Below are 19,624 nucleotides of genomic sequence, written 5' to 3' on the forward strand. Positions count from 1 at the left end.
TGTTTTCTGCACTCTGGACTTGCCTGTGTGTGCATTTTGCCACCTGTCACCTAAACCTCACACCAGTGCGTATGCTTGCTTCTTGTTTAAACAAGAATGGGATTGTGCGTGCGTGTGTGAGACTTCCAGCAGGATGACTCTTCTCCAGACTGATGATATAATTGGATACTCACAGTGGGCAGCAGAAACGGATCTCTGTCTAAGATGATTATTCAAAGGCTTTGATGTCTGACCTCTGGGTGACTGCTGATACAATATAGACTGATCATATGAGTGGACAGTATTTTTAGTGTCAGTCAGACATGTAGCTAAGCTCAATGTCTGGTGAAAAACACCACAGTATCAGTCATGACCCCCTGGGGCTAGTGCACACACACACACACACACATGTCCCAGCTGGGACTTACCGAAATAGCAAGCTGTTAACAATTAGTGATAGACTGAGCCCAAACCTAATGTGAATTTCAGAGCTACTCTGAGGATATGCAAGGTATCGCGCATTCACTGGGGATACTGCGCAATACTCAAAAAAGAACACAAAACGCCCATCTCAGCATTTACACCATTTTTCCTTTTGTAACGTTGCACGCAATGAAAGTTGTGAAGCATGCTGCTTGTCCTCCGTATTCACACGAGATTTGTCTGTGCTCAAAGCTTGAGCAAAATGCTACTAAAAGTATGCTAAAATGTCAACAGTGAGAAGAGATAGACCAGCTAATTGGAAAGCTTGTTAATCAGCCTTTGCCAGCAGCTTTGACCAACACCTGAGCAAACTAGGCCGGTTATCAAGTAGCCACAAGTTGTTGCTTAGGAAACACGAACAATAAAAAAAAAAAAAAGGGAAATGCCTGACACTGCCGCCGTGTGTCAGTCAAATTACCATGCTGTAGTTTATTTGCATTAACCGGTAACCTGCAGCCGAAAGTGCTGCTGGTTGCTGGTAGCTCTGACAGATTGTTTGTGTTTCATTAAGCTGTCGTGTTAAGCATGTTTGTTTGTTAAATGGACTCTTGCTAAAGTGGGCTGTCTCAGAATTCTTTTGTTCAGTCGCACTAATACTGTGGCAGGTCAGCAGAAGCTACTGAGAGCAGGGCAAGAGGAAGTCATAGCCGCTTTGAGGCTGTGAAGTCGAACCGAACATGTGAAAAACAGGATGTGTAATAATTAGAAGACAAATAGAAGTTTAAAATAATCCACTGTTTTTTTCACTTTTTCTCTGTTTGCTTTTTTCCTTTCTTTGACTTGCAATCTATTCATCATTACTGTCTGTTCGCATCTAGCAAAACAGTCCAGCATGTGACGTAGCAATAGCCAAACAACATATATAGATAGAAACTAAATCCTTATCAGTCAACCTCTAGTTCAGCATATATGTTTGAGTGTGTTGTTTTTTTTTTTTTTTTGCATATCAAATCTAAGCCCAAAGTTCATACAACACTAATAGGATTGTCATTTTGTTGGTATTTAGTTGTTCACTCAATTATAAAGAAAACAAAAATTTTGTCACAATGAAGCCATGATGGGAGGATAGTTATAGTATATTCGGAGCAAATTTTATGGAAATCTTTGTAGCCGTTGTTGTGTTCTTTTGAGGAGCTTTCTTTTAGTTGTTGAGGCAGCTTTGTTTGAACCAGACAGACATCAACACGTTACCACTGTACACACGTTTGTTTTCAGTACTTGTCCATAAATTGCATGGATACCATATTTCCACTATGATCTGCAGTATTTACATTACTCATATTAAATACCGACACCTTTCTGCTTTCCTCTCAGGGCCGTTGTTCCAGAGAGAACTGCAAGTATCTGCACCCTCCTCCCCATCTAAAGACACAGCTGGAGATCAATGGCAGAAACAACCTGATCCAGCAGAAGAATATGGCCATGCTGGCCCAGCAGATGCAACTTGCCAATGCCATGATGCCTGGCACACAGCTACCACCTATGGTGAGGGGACACACACGTATGAATACACCACAGCTACTGTCCATGGTGAGGCCACATATATGTAAAAACTCACACATATTCAGCACGTTCACTCTGTGTGTCGCTGTCTTTTGAGTTGCACCTCCCGTTTCTCTTTCTCCTTTACCACAAGGATACCTTCGAGACTGTGGTTTGCATTAAGCCTTTTATTAACCGTGCTGTCATTTCTCCGTTTTTATTTTATTCTGCCTCAGCCCATGTTCTCGGTGACACCAGGCCTGGCCACCAACGCCAGCGCAGCAGCAGCTGCTGCAGCGGCAGCCTTTAATCCCTACCTAAGCCCAGTTTCACCAAGCCTGATGCCTCCAGAGATCATGTCCAACACCCCTATCCTCATGGCCTCCAGCCCCGCCGTCAGCCAAGTACCTAATGCTGCTGCTGCGGCAGCCCAGAAACTGCTAAGAACAGACAGACTCGAGGTAACAGACATACTGATACTGATTTTTCTGCATATTGAAAGTGCTGTGTGTGGAAGATAAACCGATGCTCCAAACTCTAATAAAGTCTTCTTCTTGCTGTGATTCTCCATTTGTAAAAAGCAAGGTGAAATGAGATGGAAATTAGTTAAAAAGACAAGAGCTTTAGCAAGTAGCTAATAATGGGACCATGATTGGACTTGCATAAACTCTCTGGAAGTTGAACTGTAATAGTAAGTGCAAAGGTGGTTCTGACAACCCCCGTAGTTAAAGATCCATTTTGTAATACGAGTTGTGCTTCATCTAGTTCCAGTACAGTTTGTGCTTTTGAGCATAACACTTCACACAAAAAATAAAACATGTGACTCACTCCAGACGGGAGTCTGAACTTGTTTGAATGTTCATTTGAGTGGAGAAAGCAGTGAAACAAGCAGCGAGGGAAAACATTTTTCCTGTCGAGAAGAACAGTAAATAACACTTCCCCAGAATTACACTTTAATGTTGCTGTGGCGTTAAAAAGAATTGTTATTATCTTACTCCTGCTAGTCTTATCGGTGTTTGTCTGTTGTAGGTTCAGCCATATAAGGCTCATTAAGGCAAAGAGAAAAGCAGACAAACTAACACCACACTGCTTGTATTCCAAAGACGGTGCTGCCATCTGCTGTTTCCTACGCAGACTTAAGAATTGTCTGAGACTCACTCTCCAACACACCTCAGTTGCATTATCGTACAATAAATGTGAATTACATGAAAGTACAAAGGTTCAAGCATAGCCCTTTAGGGGTGCATTTCATAACCAGATAAACAGGATGCCCGCATTGTGCAATTGATATCAGTTGAGATCCTGAGTTACATAAGGAAACTGCATAGAGGAAGGCTTTGCTCAAATGTTTTGCAAAGGAAGTTGAATTTACTATTGTAAAGCATTTTATTTTTGCATTAGGCTGTATTTTGTATTATTTGTATCTTATGGATTTTAGTAAGTACACTTCCACTACATAATGATTAAGCAAAAGCTTGATTAGTCATACGGATGTTTGTAAGATACAAATCTGCAAAGCAGGACAGTATGAATAAATGAAACTATTCTTATAGTTGCCTGAAGTTGTAGGTTAACTTAATATTCCTTTCACATGTTCTAGGTATGTCGGGAGTATCAGAGGGGAAACTGCGCTCGCGGGGAGAGCGACTGCCGCTTTGCTCACCCCGCGGACAGCACCATGATTGACACCAACGACAACACCGTCACCGTATGCATGGACTACATCAAGGGTCGGTGCTCCAGGGAAAAGTGCAAGTACTTCCACCCGCCAGCCCATCTGCAGGCCAAAATTAAGGCTACCCAGCATCAGGTGAACCAGGCCACAGCCGCCGCGGCCATGGTGAGCAATCAGTATTAGTGAGCTCACACTCATCTACGCTCACACGACAGGCTGAGAAACCTTCTTAAGGAGATCTGAACTGACATTAGGGCTAGCTATGTTAGATTGAGATAGCTAGGGCGCTACATGTCTCATAGTCATGTTGAAATTAGTCTCACTTTCCGTCTTGGTATTATGTTGAATTTTCAGTTCTGCTTTTGCCAGATCAAACTTAAAAGGTCTGCATGCTGGTTTGGGTAAAATCTGCCCAGTGGTGGATGACATGACAAAGGATCGGACAGCAGAACATTATAACCCTGACTATTGTCATGCCAAGTGTTTTTCTTCCTAATTTGACAAACTGAATGTCTTGTTCCTTGTTCATTTCATCCCAGACCACAAGCAGACAGTCCAGTTCCTCCCTTTTCTCTCTCAGGTGGCCTGGCCTTATTTTTGACTCCATTGTTTCTGTGCTTCCTATCTACAACTTCTCTTCCTCTTGACATTATTAAAAAGGACTCATTGTGCTTTCAGTCCTGTCCTGCAGTAATGGCACCGCTGAACTGTGGTGCAGCCACACTTATCTGTTGATCGCAGTGTTTTCCACATGCTCTTATTGACACAGTGAAACTGGAGGTCGAATCATTGTAATGTGAACCTGACTTTGATTTTGCACAGTGAAACAGAAACCCGTGAATTGTGCTTACATCTAGTTTTCTGCCCAGTTGCTGAAACTCACTTAGAGTGATAGTTGAATCATTTTTTTTCATCGCCGTATTCATCCACTCTCGTGTGACAATAACTAATATAGAGTGATAGTTATCATTTATTCTTGGTGATCATTTAGCTGTTGAGTAGCAGAGCTAGTCTCCACACTGTGCATGCCTTAGTCCTGTTATCCCCTTGTATATTGCATTCCAATGATTTGTTTTTTTATTTGTTTTGTTTTTTCTCACCTATACCCAAACTGCACTGCTGCCCCCATGATGCACCTCTGCTTGCTGGTTTATGTTAATGCGCTTGAACCCCATTGGCCCATTGCCATCATGTGCTCGCTGCCTGCTAATTAAGACTCAGTCGGCTGTCAAATCACTGAAGCGACCCCTCGACGCAACCTTTGACCTGGTACTATGACCTTTCACCTTTTAGCTTGGCATGTGGCTTTGTTGTAGAGCAGTGTTTTAACCAGATACCTAGCTATGTCTGTAGTTGTGTCTGAGTGCAATGTCTTTTCTGTCCTCCTGTTGATCTATCATTGTTGCCTGTGATGAAATGATTGCGGCCTTTTGAGGCTCAAGTTGTGACCAGAAACGAATTAGTTTCTTTTTTTTTGCAATTACCTCAAACACAATTAGAATATGGAATTCATAGCAAGGAGCCACAATCAATTCATCACCTGCAGCTTATTTAACAAAAGTCAGTGAGAGCTAGGGAAGCAGAGCTTCTGTAATGATGGCATGGCTTCAGTCTTTTGTCTAAATGTTAGTGTCAAGCAGCTCAATCAAATGTGTGCATGTCTGTGTTGCTAGTGCATGTCAGATTGATATGGGTGGGGCTAAGAGGAAAAGTCTTTATATTCATACAGGAGTGACCCCACCATGAAAGGTTATCACAGTTCAAATGGTAGTTCACTCTACATCAGATCTTGTCTTACATATATATATCTTCAGACCTCAAGAATGGCCTCATGCCAAGATGACATCTACAAACGGAGTGTTTATCATGTAAATATCGAAAGTCAGTTTCTCATTTCTTGGCCTTAGGCCATTTTTGACCTTTGTCTGAGAGTGAACTATCACTTAAACATGGCTTACACAGTTTATCATGGAGCTAGCAGTGCAGCCTCCCTTTCTCTGTGCTTCCTACTTGTTCCACCTTGTTAATAGCCTTATTGTTTTAATAGTTAATGCTTGCTTATGTTGCATTTAGTCAGCCCTTGGAGTACAAAGTTTAAAAAACCTACATAATGAATATATGAATGCTTCTTAGCATATAGCTCCAGAAAGCACCATGCTCCTGCTTGTGTAGTACTTGTATCAGACTGCTGCTTGCTTGCTAATGATGATATGATATTGTTACTGCTGTACACACAAAGATGTTGTGACACTGTTACTCTGATGTCCGCTAACGTATGTACCTTTTTTGTTTTCTTTCCCGTTTTTGCCTCTTTCTAACACACTCTCTCTCTCTCTATTCCACGCACCTCTTTCTGTCTTTCTTCTTCTTGTCTCTGCTCTGCCTTTTACTTTCTCTCTCACTTACTTCCCTCCATCTGGATGGGCAGGGCATCGCCCCTAGTGTCATGGCTCCCCTCCCAAAGCGGGCTGCCCTGGAGAAGGCCAACGGGGCCTCTGCCGTGTTTAACACCGGCATGCTCCAGTACCAACAGGCCCTGGCCAGCATGCAGTTTCAGCAGCAGGCTGCTTTCCTCCCATCAGGTATGGCTCCCAAAGCAACCACCACGAGTGCTCTTACCACCCAGTGGATGGCTGGATCAGTCTAACCTGACTCCTGCTTGGCTGGGGTTTGGCAGAGTGGTAGATATCAGTACAGAGCAGTTTGGTTGCAAAATTCAGACCTAGGTTAGTAATAACTTACACTCCAGGCCAGTAAGGATTATAGATGTATGTTTATCATGGGTATACATGTGTATTTAACGTAATCTTTAAAAAAATGTGCTTTATGCTTTGTATGGCATTGCATGGCCACTGGGTACCAAGTAGTGGTTAGAATGTCTTTCTATCTACTAACTGCTTTAATACAACTCAACAAAGTTATCCTAGTAGAAGCTATGGTGTCATTTCGGTACCAGAGATAAGATTGCAGAACAGAGGTATAGGAGGTTGTTAGATTGAACTGTCCATGGTATGATCACTCATGGTTCTGGGGCTTTGGCTTGGGCTTGGATGAATGGGGCTGAATTGCTTCAGTGATGATATTTTATGCCTCAGTTTGGTGACAAACAGTAGGCTCAAAAGTCTGGTCTCTGCAAACATCTACTCTTCCTCTCCCTTGTAGAGTTTGTTTATTGTTTAATAGTAGTAATCTAATCTGATAAATAGATTCATAAACCTGTCACTCATGGTGGATTACATATTCATATGATTACACTACCGAAGAACGTCTAAATTCTGACTCGACGCACTGCTTTATGATGAGTTCACTACTTCGCCTTCTCCAATCACTGATGTTTGTGTCCAAGAAATATTAACCTTTTTCTTCCCACACTCTCTCCCTTCACTCTAACGAACCTTGTGATGGGCTGTTTTGATTTCTCTTCCCTATCCAATCCACTTCCTGTTGCACTGCATGATGGGCAGGCTCAATATTGTGCATGACACCTGCAGCCGGCGTTGGTAGGTTCCAGCTCTCCTTCTTCAGATATTTGTAAAGTCATGTCTGATGGTCGATGGTCACCAAAATCAGTGTCTGTGTTGTATATTTAATTGATTTGTGATTTTGACCCGAGTGTCACTATTTTACCTCTGTAATGATATATTTTGTGAACTGAAGCGTAAGCTAGAGTCCACAATTGGACAGATAAGTATTATGCAATTTAAATGTTGTTAATCAAAAGCTAATGTTTTTCATATTATCAGTTTAACTGATCTATACTTTGTTAGTCTCTCTATGTGTATACTTACTGTGTATTGCTTGAACACTTAGTCTCATGCTTGATCCAAACTTGGCTTCTGGCTGGTCTAACCTGAAACCTATTGAAACACCTCTAAAACATAAAGAAAATTGAGGATATTTGATTATAACTTTCACCTTCATCTCCTCTGCCATACATTCTGCATTCTTTAGAATAGTGTTACAGCGCATTCATCATTTTTCTAGAACCAGATTTTAGTCGGCATCTGGCGTTCATCAGGAAAGTAAAGCACTACTGGTCCGATTTCTATAAAATACTCCCAAATATGCAAGCAACTCCCTGTTTTTACAACTACCCTGCATAACGGGAAGCTTTCAAAACGCAACACTCTTGTCAGCCTTGGCAGAGAGAAGAAGGGGCACCAGTTAAAATCGAATCCCTCTCTGGCTACCTCTTTCCTTCTCCCTCCCTCATTTGCCTGGTGTGTATGTGGCCACAGTGCTTCCCTGTGTATTTATGCTTTCATGATTTTCCCTCCAAAAAAGTTCCCATGATGCACGGTGGTAGTCCAGCCACTGTGTCTGCAGCCACCACATCTGCCACAAGCGTTCCCTTCGCATCTGCCTCCACCAATCAGGTTTGCACATCTACCACCTCTATCTATCTATCTATCTATCTATCTATCTATCTATCTATCTATCTATCTATCTATCTATCTATCTATCTATCTATCTATCTATCTATCTATCTATCTATCTATCTATCTATCTATCTATCTATCTATCTATCTATCTATCTATCTATCTATCTATCTATCTATCTATCTATCTATCTATCTATCTATCTATCTATCTATCTATCTATCTATCTATCTATCTATCTATCATTTCTGTCTTTCAGTGCACATTGACAAACTTGGAATGCTTGTGTCTTATAAGGGGTGGGTTGGGTAAAAAGCGGTACTCCTTCTTGTTGGCCTACACGAGAGTCCAACATGCAGTTCTGTATGCTTTCATTATACTGTGACAAGTTTTACATCATATACATGCATCCCATTCAACTAGAATTACAATACTTAGATGATCTATCTGTCTTTCAGAAGAAGCTACTGTATTTCATTTAATGTGTGTCCTCATTGTAACCTCGATTTTTGTCCTTTCCCATTTTGAGGACTCTTCCTTATCAAAGTTGACTACCAACGAATACATGCAATTGGTATGTATGAGGTAGTTTTTTTTGCTTTTTAAAAAAAAACCCCAACATTTTTAGAGCCATTTGCACAGCTTGTGCAATAGTCGCTATCTGTGCCCTTTGGTGCTTGGCTTACTTTTTTTTCCTTTCTTCTTTTTTTTTTTTTTTTTTTTTTGCAGCTGCTTCCAGCACGCAAAGCAAATCTCTATCATGTACTTTGTGTGTAAAAGCTGGACATACTCACTGTAAAAGTTTGAAAAAAAAAAACAACCTTAAAGACGATTTGCTACGTTTTCATTTGAGTTCTGTTGAAGATATTGCAGCTAGCTACTGCACAACTTCAAATTGTTAGTGAAACGATTTAAAGATGAACCATCATGTTACTATTCCTCATCCTGAACCAGTTTACTTCACTTTATTGAGGTGTGCAGGTCAACAACATGGAGGACTTAAATTTGCATGGGGGAAGCCAACTAACTGATAGTTTCCCTTCCCCCTCTTGTCTCTCCCTTCCTTTAAAATCGTCCTCTTCCCCTCCCTGCTACCCACAAGTGTGTGTTGATTCTAATGTCTGTCATACGAACTACACGCCTGAATTAACTTTGCCTCGACTGTAGCCCAGTTTTTTTTCCCCCCATCCTCTCATCGTTGTGCCTTTTCAGCAATGAACTCATCTTAATGTAAAAAAAAAAAACAAAAAACGTGGTTAAATTGTGCTGATCCGTGGGTTTTTTTTTTTTAGGTCAACGTCCACTTTTGTTTGCCTTCAGCTTGGCATGTTTTATCTAATCTGTGTTTTCTATTCCCAGATTCCAATAATATCTGCAGATCATCTGAGTAGTCACAAGTACTTGACTCAAATGTAGTTCCTTTCAAGAACAGTGAGTTCCTATTTCAATCCTCTTATTTGCTCTCTTCATTTTAAGTTTCGAGTTTTCTGTGTGACTCATGTTAGTTCTGGTTCAGGATTTTTCTTTCCATGCTCATAGTGGACCTGTTTGTATTTTCCCTTCAGTCCCAAGATTTTGACATCAGCTTTACTCAAGTGAAATCCATCGTCTCTTACAGATCAAATGAATGTGTGCTGGCACCGTCCAAGCCAAAAGAGTTCAGCCTTTATGTACATAACCTTCAGAATGTCAAGCAATGGGACAAGGAGGGTCTATCATCTAATGCCCGGTCCACAACGATGGTCTCGTCACAAGTGTAAACACCAAGGGTACAACATATGATCAGTGCCATCTTCCCACATATCCATATCAAGAAGAATTTGCTGTCAAATTCGACGTCCAGCCAAAAGAAGAGCGTAGTTTGGTGCCAGATTCAGTTGGAAACATTCACACAATACCTCTGTGTCTAATTAAATCATAGCACTCTGTTTGTCCTAATTACCACCATTACTGCATGCACAGAGGGTCAAGATTGTTGTTACATGAGACAACATCACATGCTGGTACGCTGGAAGACCAAGATTTTTTTCTTTCCTTTTGTTGTTTTGTTCTGCTTTATTTTCTAATTGACAGCCGTACTTTATGGTTTACAAATTAAATGACACCATGCACCTTGAATTTGAATTGAAATCGAAAAGGCACAATAGTTTTGACACAAATTTTGTTTATGCCAAAAGCATTAGGCATGTACAGTGTTGTGTTTTTATGGCTACTAGTAAAACTAGATGTTGAAATGAGGGTCTTGGACATATGAATGTTCTGGGTAAACCAACATACCTGTGTACCTTGAAAGCACAGCCAGGCTAGCTTTTCTCACCTTGTCGTGTGCCATCGAGGCCATACAGCTAAAACCAGAGTGTTATCTCAGCAGTGTTATTTGTTTACTGAAGGTAAAAGTTTTGTATGGCTCTTTTTGTATTGTTTTTGCTTTCAAAATCTTCATTGTGAGTGTTTTGGTTTGTTTTTTCAAAATTGATTCATTTTAGAAGTGAGGTTTATCCAAACTAATTTGTTTGATATTTAAGTTTTGTTTTTTTGTTTCTTTTTTTTTTAATCAAAAAAGGAGGGATTTCTAAAGTTTGTCATACCTCATTTCGTGGACTATTGTTTTTGTCCGTCTGGATTAAGTTGTTAATCAACTTGAAAGAGGGTGTAGCTTCAATTGGTATTGTGTTACCTTGTTTCCCTGCTTCTAAAGAGGAGCAGCTCCAAAACTGTGTCTCCAAGAAGCACCGATGAGCCATGTGTTGATGGTAATTTTTAAACGACGGACCCAAAGGTCTATTAGGTCATTTAAACCACATGTGCACTTGAATTGTCCGGTCACCCCATTTTATTTTGGTCATCCCGTCTTGAGCCAATTCATTTTTGCCGAAGTACAAGACAGACGTTTGACTTGTGCCTCAAGCAAAACATGGAAGGTTTCGCCAACGTCTAGATCTAGAAACCAAAGCACAGTTTTTCTCTCCGTTTTATTCTCAGTAGGTTATGGAGACATCTCTGAAGAAGCGTAAACAATTAAGGAAACATTTTCATCGTGTTTGATTCATCTGTGTGTTTTAGGATTAGTTCCCTTTTACGTTTTCACAGAAGTGTGTCTTGTGTCTTTACCGATTGTTATGTACCTAACAAAGCCTTAGATTACAATTAATGGGTTTGTACCCAATCAAATGTATTTTCAATCACCATGCAGGATAAGAACACCAATGATGTTTTATAGTTCTCACATACTGCTTATGAACGTTTGTGTTTTTTTTGTTTTTCCTTCTTTCTCTGTGTAAAAGAAACAATTACTCTCTTAAATTTCATTGAACTTATGTGTTATGTACTACTTAAGGATTTGAATCTATTTGAGGTATGTAGTTTTAGATTTTTCTTTTTTGGCCTTACTATATTATTACTTGACAACATTGATATAGTCGTTGTAGATCTTAAGGTAGTATGACATTCATAACTTTTTTAAACCATATACAGGATAATGTGTTAAATATTCACTTCATTCATATAGCTGGATGTCTTTCTCAGTTTATGTTACATTGTCAGTTAATTTCATTCACGAGAAAACTTTTTTGATACAAGGAATGAGACTAATTCATCTCCGAGTAGAGGGAAAACAAAAACAGTTTTAACCGACTTAAATTCTCCTGAGAACATGTCAAAGTCATGTTTTGAAAATATTATGATGAAATATAGACTGTCCATGTTTTAGAGTAAAAGTTATTTTCTACTGTATCCATTTCAATGAGGTATGTAGTTTTGTTGGAATATTTCTTAAGTTTGCCCTGAATGTCAGGCCAAAACGAGCAGTGTGAGACTGATGTTGATGTTTGGTGAGATTTAGAGTGAGAACGTAACGACTTTTCCACTGTGGAGAAGTCAGAAATGCTGCAGATAGTGAGTTCTAACCTTGGGGACGAAGGTTGACTTTTTGCACTTCTGTATATAGTCAAATGAACAGAGAAAAAAATGTGTATCATATTGAGATATTATTTTGAATAAAAAAGAAAAAAGATCTATAATTATAAGGAATTTTGTTAGATTAATTTAAATTCTTAAATTAGAAGACCAGCTAAAATTTGCTTGCAAAGAAGGGCACTAGTTTCTTGGCCAATGCATTCAGAGAAAGCTATGCGCTTTTTGTCTTATTTTATTGGTGGCTCGTAATGCCAAGGAATGTTGCAGGGGACTAGATATCCCCACGTCATGCTAAACCCACATCTCTCATAGGACGGCGTCCAATAATGTCCATATATCATTTGTTGGACTTGGTCAAGCAGTACTGCTGCTCCCATGGTACAGTTGATCCATAAATCTATGAAAAATATATCTTCTATTATAGTTTGATTTGACTGCATGTAAAAGTACAACCATGTAGACAAAAGAAACTGCATAGATATGTAAGGAAAGGAAACACCTTCAGAATACGCAATTCTGTTTTGTTTTATTCAAACTATACATATCGTAGATAACATCCACAGTGGGGAGAAATAATACTTTAAAAACCAGTTATCTTACTCTTGTGTTTCTAAGCCAACATGTTATTTAAAGAATAACATATTAGCACTCATCCACCCCAGATACGTTCTCATTAGAGAGAAAATTACAGTCGACACTGACTCACGAGCAATTGTTCTTGCTTTCATAGCTGTGCACTCAGCAGGCGAAGGCTCATCCCACCACAAGCGTATTTGGAAAATTAGTCTTTAAAATGAATGTAACAGTCAATGTCAACATGTTTCTGTCTTGAGGCTGCTTCATATAGTTGCTACAGAACCAAAGCACCATTTACTCCAAATCAAACCTTCAGCTTTTCCGGCTGCAACCGAGGTTTCTCTTCCCTGCTGGGCGCACATGTACGCTTTGACTGCTTTTTACACGTAAGAGCACCCACCAGTTATGTATTTGCTAACAGTTGCCACACAACAATGTACTATTCTGTCTTCAGATTTGTTTCCGCAAATTTTATCGTTGCCATTATTGACTCTTGCTGTAAGGATGAAAAAAAAAAAAATCTGAATAAAACAATATTTGATTTGCTCATGCAACAGTTGTGTGGTCACTGCCTCTGTGTGTTCTGGGTGTGTGGGTCAAACGGCTCTTTTAGCTGTTTTGATATGCAGGTCAACATTTCCCTGAGCCAATTCTAGCATGAAATGTGGTCTAGGATAACATGGTCTGTATGATTTCTGAAGTTAAAGCTTGTGAGCAACTGAGGTTCCAGGGCCATCAAGACAAAGATTCTGGAGCAGGTCCATGGAGACTGATATGTGACAGAGCCAGGAGGTTATACTGTGTAATTTTATGAGATTGTGTGCTTTTTCTCCTTCACACCTCATAATACAGCCCATACAGCCTCACATACTACCTTATCACCACTTTAGGATACATGGCTTTATTTCTCGTTTGGCTATTTCAAAAGAAATAGAATCTTGCTCTTGTTTCTGACATCAAAACTGTCTGATCACTGTCTAGTTTACCCAGGAGAGAGGGAGATAACTTCCAGAGCAATTCTGCAATCCCAACTCCTCACTGAGGGGAACCTTATACTGAAGAAGTTCATTCATGCGTTTGTGAGGCCCATGCCTTGAAGAAAAAAAAAAAAAGAAAAGAACGAACAAGAGCTAAACTGTAGCATCATTTCTTCTATTTTTAAAATCAAGACTAGTAAGAGCTTCTCTGAGAAGACATACGTTTGGGATGACACATTTCTCCCATATCTGCATTTGTATCTTCTACAGTTAAAAAAATACAGCAAATGCTTTGGAACCCAGCATATTCAGCACATATAAACGCCCTTTTAACACACATCACTGCCCATTTTTTTTTGCCGTAACTTTCAGTTCTATGTTTGGTTGGATTTCCCCTTACTCTTGTGCCATTTGGCATGCACCGGAAAAATGTGCTTAAGTGGAGAGGAGGGCCATTAAAGTTCTGTTCTAACACACAGAATCCCCACGACTTGTTTCAGGCTCGTTTAGATTTTCATTTACAAACATGTGAAAATTAACTTTGAGGTGAAGATGCACCCTCCCATTCGACTCTTCTATGAAGAGCTCGTGTTTGGGCAGGTTTGGAGAACACTGGACCAACGCAGCACAGTCAGGCATCTATTTGGAGTGAAACGGGGATCGTTTTTTTCTTTTTATTTGTAATTCACACTGGAAATCTTCGCGATTTCTCAGACCTAAACTGGACCTGCAACTGTTCCTGTCAACTGTCATTTCTTAATCACATTAAGAAGTGAAGAAACTGTCGTTTCCTCACAGTTGTGATCAGAATATCACAACAGACTGCGCACGAGGAATGAGGGCCACGAAATGGAGTAATAGTCTAAACGTCTTAATATCGCTTCATATTTGAAAACTAATTAGTTAAACTCTCATTAGGCCATTTCAAAAACCATACTTGATCATTCTGTCCATATATGAAGTAAGTTGACACGGGACAATTGATTATTGACTGACTGACTGACCTCATTAGCAGACGCGTTTGTGGATATAATTACGAGTAAAGCGTGCGGCTGGAGAGCCTCTTGTTGAGAGCAGTGACCGTGAACGTGTACGTGCTGGCAGAGGTCGTGGACATCAGGCCACAGACGCCAGTGTGGTGCGTGTGTTTGGTCATGTGATCGCTGTAGCTGGGGTTTGGGGTGACGGCTCCTTTAAGAAAACGGAACTGAGCCTCAGCTTTTGACGCGCTGAGGATGTGGGCAGGAAACGCCATGCAAGAGCAAAGGAGCGATCACGCTTCTCCGCACCGTTGCACAATACAGTGCGATCAAAATGCGCTTTAACTCGCCCCGCTAATGTCCAGGAGCGGCCACTCTCCTGGGATCTGCACTCCGCGGCCCTTCCTGAGCAGGCGAGGAGGATTCGACGACAATCCGACCGAGAGGACAGCTTTCCCAGCCTGCTCGGTTTGAAAACATCGGGGTTGGTCAGCGGGTGGGAGAGAGAGGAGGCTTCGTCGCGGAAAAAGGAGGTGTCTGCCCTTTTTTTTTTCTTTTTTTTTCTCCCCTTAGCCATGAGGGAGTACAAAGTGGTTGTTTTGGGGTCGGGCGGAGTCGGCAAATCCGCGCTGACGGTCCAGTTCGTGACGGGCTCCTTCATCGAAAAGTACGACCCCACGATAGAGGATTTCTACAGGAAGGAGATCGAGGTGGACTCGTCTCCGTCGGTTCTGGAGATCCTGGACACGGCGGGGACTGAGCAGTTCGCCTCCATGCGAGACCTGTACATCAAGAACGGGCAGGGCTTTATTTTGGTTTACAGCCTGGTCAACCAGCAGAGCTTCCAGGACATCAAGCCGATGAGAGACCAGATCATCCGGGTGAAGAGGTACGAGAGGGTGCCCATGATCCTGGTGGGAAACAAGGTGGATCTGGAGGGGGAGAGAGAGGTGTCTTCCGGGGAAGGAAAGGCGCTGGCTCAAGAGTGGAGCTGCCCGTTTATGGAAACTTCAGCCAAAAATAAAGGATCGGTCGACGAACTGTTTGCAGAGATCGTGAGACAGATGAACTATTCAACTGTTCCCAGTGGTGGCGGCCAGTGCTGCTCATGTGTCCTTCTATAAAATCAAATAAAGTGAAATAAAATTACAAAAAAAAAAAAAAAAACACCACACAAAAAAAACAACGGACAAACATGCAGAAAATGTGCTGAGTTTGAGCTTCGAAAGCTGTGCTGCAGGCTTTTTGCGAAAGTATTCTCTCTCCTCACAATGTTGTCTTATTGTTGCACACAAACAAAATCGACGACGACAACAATCGATTCTGTACCATAGTCTTGAAAAGTGTTTACATGACGGAGTACTTGAATGTTTTGGTATTTTTTTATAGCTTTGTATTGACACTTCTCTGGAATTGTGCCTCAATGGGAATGTCTAATTGTGAAACTTAAGAGACACGTGTTTTCTGGTTATTTTCTGTTTGTTTTCTGTTTAGTACTGTTATATCTTCTGGGCTGGGTTCTTCTGTCTTGGAGACTGGCTGCGATGATGATGATGATGATGATGATGATGGCGGTGGTGGTGCTGAGATATCATGCCAAATCCCTAGGCAGGGAGAAGACGGGATACGTCACCTTTAGGGCCTTTCTGGCAGGAGGAGGACTGAAAGCATTTCAAATGACCACTCAAGCCTTGCACAGGTTAATCAAATCCAGTTTCTTGTAATTCCCTCAGACTGTCAAGTGTGATCCAGCCACTGAGGTACTGCATAGACATATTTTCATGTTTTCCCCTTCCTCGGTTTGGTGATGTTTATCATGGAACTTGCACCCAGCTGACGGTGTCCCTCCACAATGTGCACAAACAAGGGTGTCGGTGCATTTCTGTCGCTGCATGGGGAACGCCACGAAGCCTCATGTCAAGTGCCTTCCCCAGTAAATCTCCTGTGACTGTGCCAACTGATGAGCCCTACTTCCTCTGCAGCGCGTCTCGATGGCAATCAGAACTATTTTAGCAGTTTTCAGTGTACACTCTGGTTTTCATTTGGAGTCGAAGCCTACGGTCGAGAGGCTAAGCTTGGAACCGACCTGCTGTTTCGGGGTCAGATTCAGGTCATTTCTCTAGGTACTAGTCCATCGAGAACAACAGAAAAACGTTTCCCACTGGAATTTTGGTTATGTGAATGGCAAGCCATGTCTGTATGTATTATTATAGTGTTTTAGTTTATCCTTTTCTTTTCTAAAATGTGACATTTTTGACTTACCGTAATTGCAATTCTCCTTTTGGACAAATCCTCTGCCATCCACCTGTCAGTTTTGAGAGACTTGTAATACAGAACACATTTTACCTAACACTGTGTGTCCCGTCCCTGTCTCTGCTCATATGTGTCTCCACATTTTACTTTAGGTGTAGCTTATATTGGACTTTGTTGTCACTGTGTCCATTTTTTTATTTTTTTTTCACATGACTGATGAGCCATTAATTTGAAACTCTGATAATAAATCACTTGTACAGTATATACAGCCAAAATTTACACTGAAAAGCTGTCACAAAGGAGATGCATTTGGGAGTTTGGACTGTTGTGACACAATATGTCATTTGATGACTTCAGGGAACTTGTGATCCATGTTTTCCTGTGCTTTTGGATATTTATACATTTTAACAAATCAAAAAGAGGCTTATTCATAGGTACAAGTGAAATTGATGCCATTTTGTTCTTTCTAACTTTCATTGTATTTGTACATGATACAGTTATAGATGGGGCACAAGATCCCAGATTTGACACGTTTTAAAAAAAGTTATGAACAGCCTTCAGTCACTTGTTGTTGAATCTGTGGTCGTGCCAATCGTGAATAAATGATCCTCTCTGTCCGCTTGTTTGGTTAGTGCAATGGGTTTCCAGTGAGTGTGTTTTAGTTGGGGAGAGCTGCTTCCCCTTTTCCCTCCGCATGTTTTCTCGGCTGCAAAGTGGAGGACAGAGAGGGCTTTTTGTATCGGCAGCCAAGTTCAGTCAGCCGTACATCCTGTGGACTGGCATTGGACTGGAGAGTTGTTCCTCAGATTGGGCAGCGATCTGCTGCTGCGAGCGTCCGTCGTATCGCAGAGACTCAAGGTCAAATTGCCAAATTCGGTCGGTGGACCAGCTCCTACTCTGCAGGTCATATATGCAGAGAAAGAGTTTCTTCTTCTTGCGGTGAAAACTTTGTTTTTGTCGTGACAATCTGCGGGAGATTTTCTAGCATTATTGCATAATTCACTCCTTTCATACTCGTCAAAGGCCGAAATGTCTTAAAAATTACTTTGAAATACTTTTTAAAGGCATTTCTCATGCAGTTCTACCAAAGTGGACACACAGCTGAGTGAGGATGCAGTGATCAACAGACACCTGACAACCTTGCAGCGATTTCATGAGGTCATTCAAGATCACTTTCAAAACTGATTTGGTCAACGCTAAATAGGCAGTTGTGACTAAGTGATTGGGTGCAGCCTTTATATTTAGTCGCTGATGTTCATCCACGCAACTGGTTAAAGGTAGCCAACTTTATGCAGCGTGAAAAAATTCCATGCAGTTGCTGAAATGAGCAGAAACAAAATTTGAATAGTTCATCGCTGGTCAGTAAGTACACTTTTTCACACACACTGTGGCTTTTGGCTTCTGCTCCCCTGCATTTCAAAGCAAAATATTCTTCTTTCCCAGTTCTTTCTGTAATGACAGGGTCACTCTTGAATTGAAAAAATCAAATCAAATCAGTAGTCCTTAACAACTCTCATGAGAAGCAGTGTTTACATGGCTTTCCTTTTATTCAAACTACTCTTACGAGCCATCGTGGCAACTTTCTCCATGCTACGTATAAATGTGCAGAAACGAGGATACACGTGTGTTATAACTCGTTATTATAACTTATAATTCTCAAGAGTCACTATTAAACTGTATATTCTTTTTAATGCAGTGCAGCAGTCACAAACAGCATGAGCATTAATGTTTGAGACTCCTGTATTTCTTCACAGTGTTGATCACCAACGCTGTGGCAGTTGAGTCAGCTGGAAACACTTAAGAGTTTTTTCTTGGTTAGTCTTAGTCATCTTTCTCAACAGCAAAGTACCGTTTTTTTTCTTTCAGCTGTTGAGGGGTGGAGGGTGTTTGCTCAGTTTTGCCATTGCTTCTTCAACTGTGTCCAATAACTACAAACACGTTACAAGTTTTTCAAATGTGTTAGTACGCCCCAGAGCTGGAGGTTTGCCTGACACCATTGTCTGCTCACTGCAGCATTACACAAACGCACCGTTCGTAACATTTCAAATATAGTCTGGCATAGTTTAAAAACACAGAATCTATAGGAAAAATTAAATCAAGTTAAATTAAACAAAGCCTTTAACAGTTTTAACCTGAAGTTTCTATGCCTGTAACTAGTGTCACCTTAGAATTTCCCTGTATGCAAATCTATTGAATACGGCTCACTGATGTGTTGGGCTTTTTTTTTAGCGTATAGAGGAAAGGAAGGGTGGATGATAGGGCACTTCCTGTTTAACCTCACCTCAAATCTACAAAATGTTGTAACAGACAGGCAGTTCCTCTTAAACATACTTTGTCACAGCCTGCTCCACTTTTGATGCACACAGCAGAGGGCATGACCCTTTTTTTTTTATAATGCTCTGAGATGTGTGCTCTGTATTATTTCCAAACTGAGCCCAAATGCTTGATAGAGACTGAAGTGGTGCGAAAGGATAGGGAGAAGATGAAAAGATTTCACGTGCTTCACTGAAGTGCGTGCAAGGGCTCCATGTGATTTGAGCAAAGAATCCTGCAAGATCATGTGACAACAATGGACTGTAAGTCTGGTTTTTGGACACAAAAAGAGAGACAGAAACTGTAACACTCAACCAAATCATAACAACCGCAAGCCACTGCAGACATGTTACCCTGAAAAACACATTCTCAGCCTCTGCATGTGTTACTCTTTAAACCACTTAATCACATGGACTGATAACAGCGTGACAGCAGATACTTTCAGTTTGACCCCTGCAATAAAATGGAGATGTGAGTAAATGCAGATGCAACAAAGTCTTCTTTCATCTTGTATGCTATGGGGCACTTACAACTTTTCTGTTGTTAGTGCTTTTCATAGTTACAGTAATGCAGCACTGCTGTTGTTTGCAAGCACATGAAAGGTCAGATGG

At 40.9% G+C, this 19,624-nt stretch overlaps 2 protein-coding genes across 25 annotated transcripts in view; both read left to right on the plus strand.

Moving 5' to 3' along the window:
* Positions 1-13,046, plus strand: part of LOC140268295 (muscleblind-like protein 1) — a 44,194-nt gene extending 31,148 nt beyond the window's left edge. For 8 of the 24 annotated variants that reach the window (XM_072363076.1, XM_072363079.1, XM_072363077.1 and 5 more), the window contains 10 exons: positions 1,777-1,992; positions 2,181-2,405; positions 3,545-3,784; positions 4,835-4,888; positions 6,048-6,201; positions 7,084-7,119; positions 7,904-7,995; positions 8,529-8,573; positions 9,359-9,430; positions 9,618-13,046. In XM_072363076.1, coding sequence (XP_072219177.1) covers positions 1,777-1,992; positions 2,181-2,405; positions 3,545-3,784; positions 4,835-4,888; positions 6,048-6,201; positions 7,084-7,119; positions 7,904-7,995; positions 8,529-8,573; positions 9,359-9,415 — 1,119 coding nt within the window. In that variant the 3' untranslated portion in view covers positions 9,416-9,430; positions 9,618-13,046. The remainder of the gene's footprint in view (positions 1-1,776; positions 1,993-2,180; positions 2,406-3,544; positions 3,785-4,834; positions 4,889-6,047; positions 6,202-7,083; positions 7,120-7,903; positions 7,996-8,528; positions 8,574-9,358; positions 9,431-9,617) is intronic. The other 16 variants (XM_072363080.1, XM_072363082.1, XM_072363081.1 and 13 more) reach the window with 16 other exon arrangements.
* Positions 13,047-14,634: 1,588 nt separating this feature from the next.
* Positions 14,635-17,317, plus strand: LOC140268299 (ras-related protein Rap-2b-like). Its single transcript, XM_072363097.1, has one exon. The coding sequence runs from the start codon at positions 15,023-15,025 to the stop codon at positions 15,569-15,571; it is 549 nt and encodes a 182-aa protein (XP_072219198.1). The 5' UTR covers positions 14,635-15,022; the 3' UTR covers positions 15,572-17,317.
* Positions 17,318-19,624: the final 2,307 nt, after the last annotated feature.

This window comes from Leuresthes tenuis, unplaced genomic scaffold (assembly GCF_036924035.1).
Source record: "Leuresthes tenuis unplaced genomic scaffold, fLeuTen1.0.hap1 SCAF_14, whole genome shotgun sequence".
Lineage (NCBI taxonomy): Eukaryota > Metazoa > Chordata > Actinopteri > Atheriniformes > Atherinopsidae > Leuresthes > Leuresthes tenuis.

What these genes read in the sequence shown, in the direction of transcription:
- LOC140268299 (XM_072363097.1), top strand. Translation starts at nt 15,023, where the DNA reads ATGAGGGAGTACAAAGTGGTTGTTTTGGGGTCGGGCGGAGTCGGCAAA.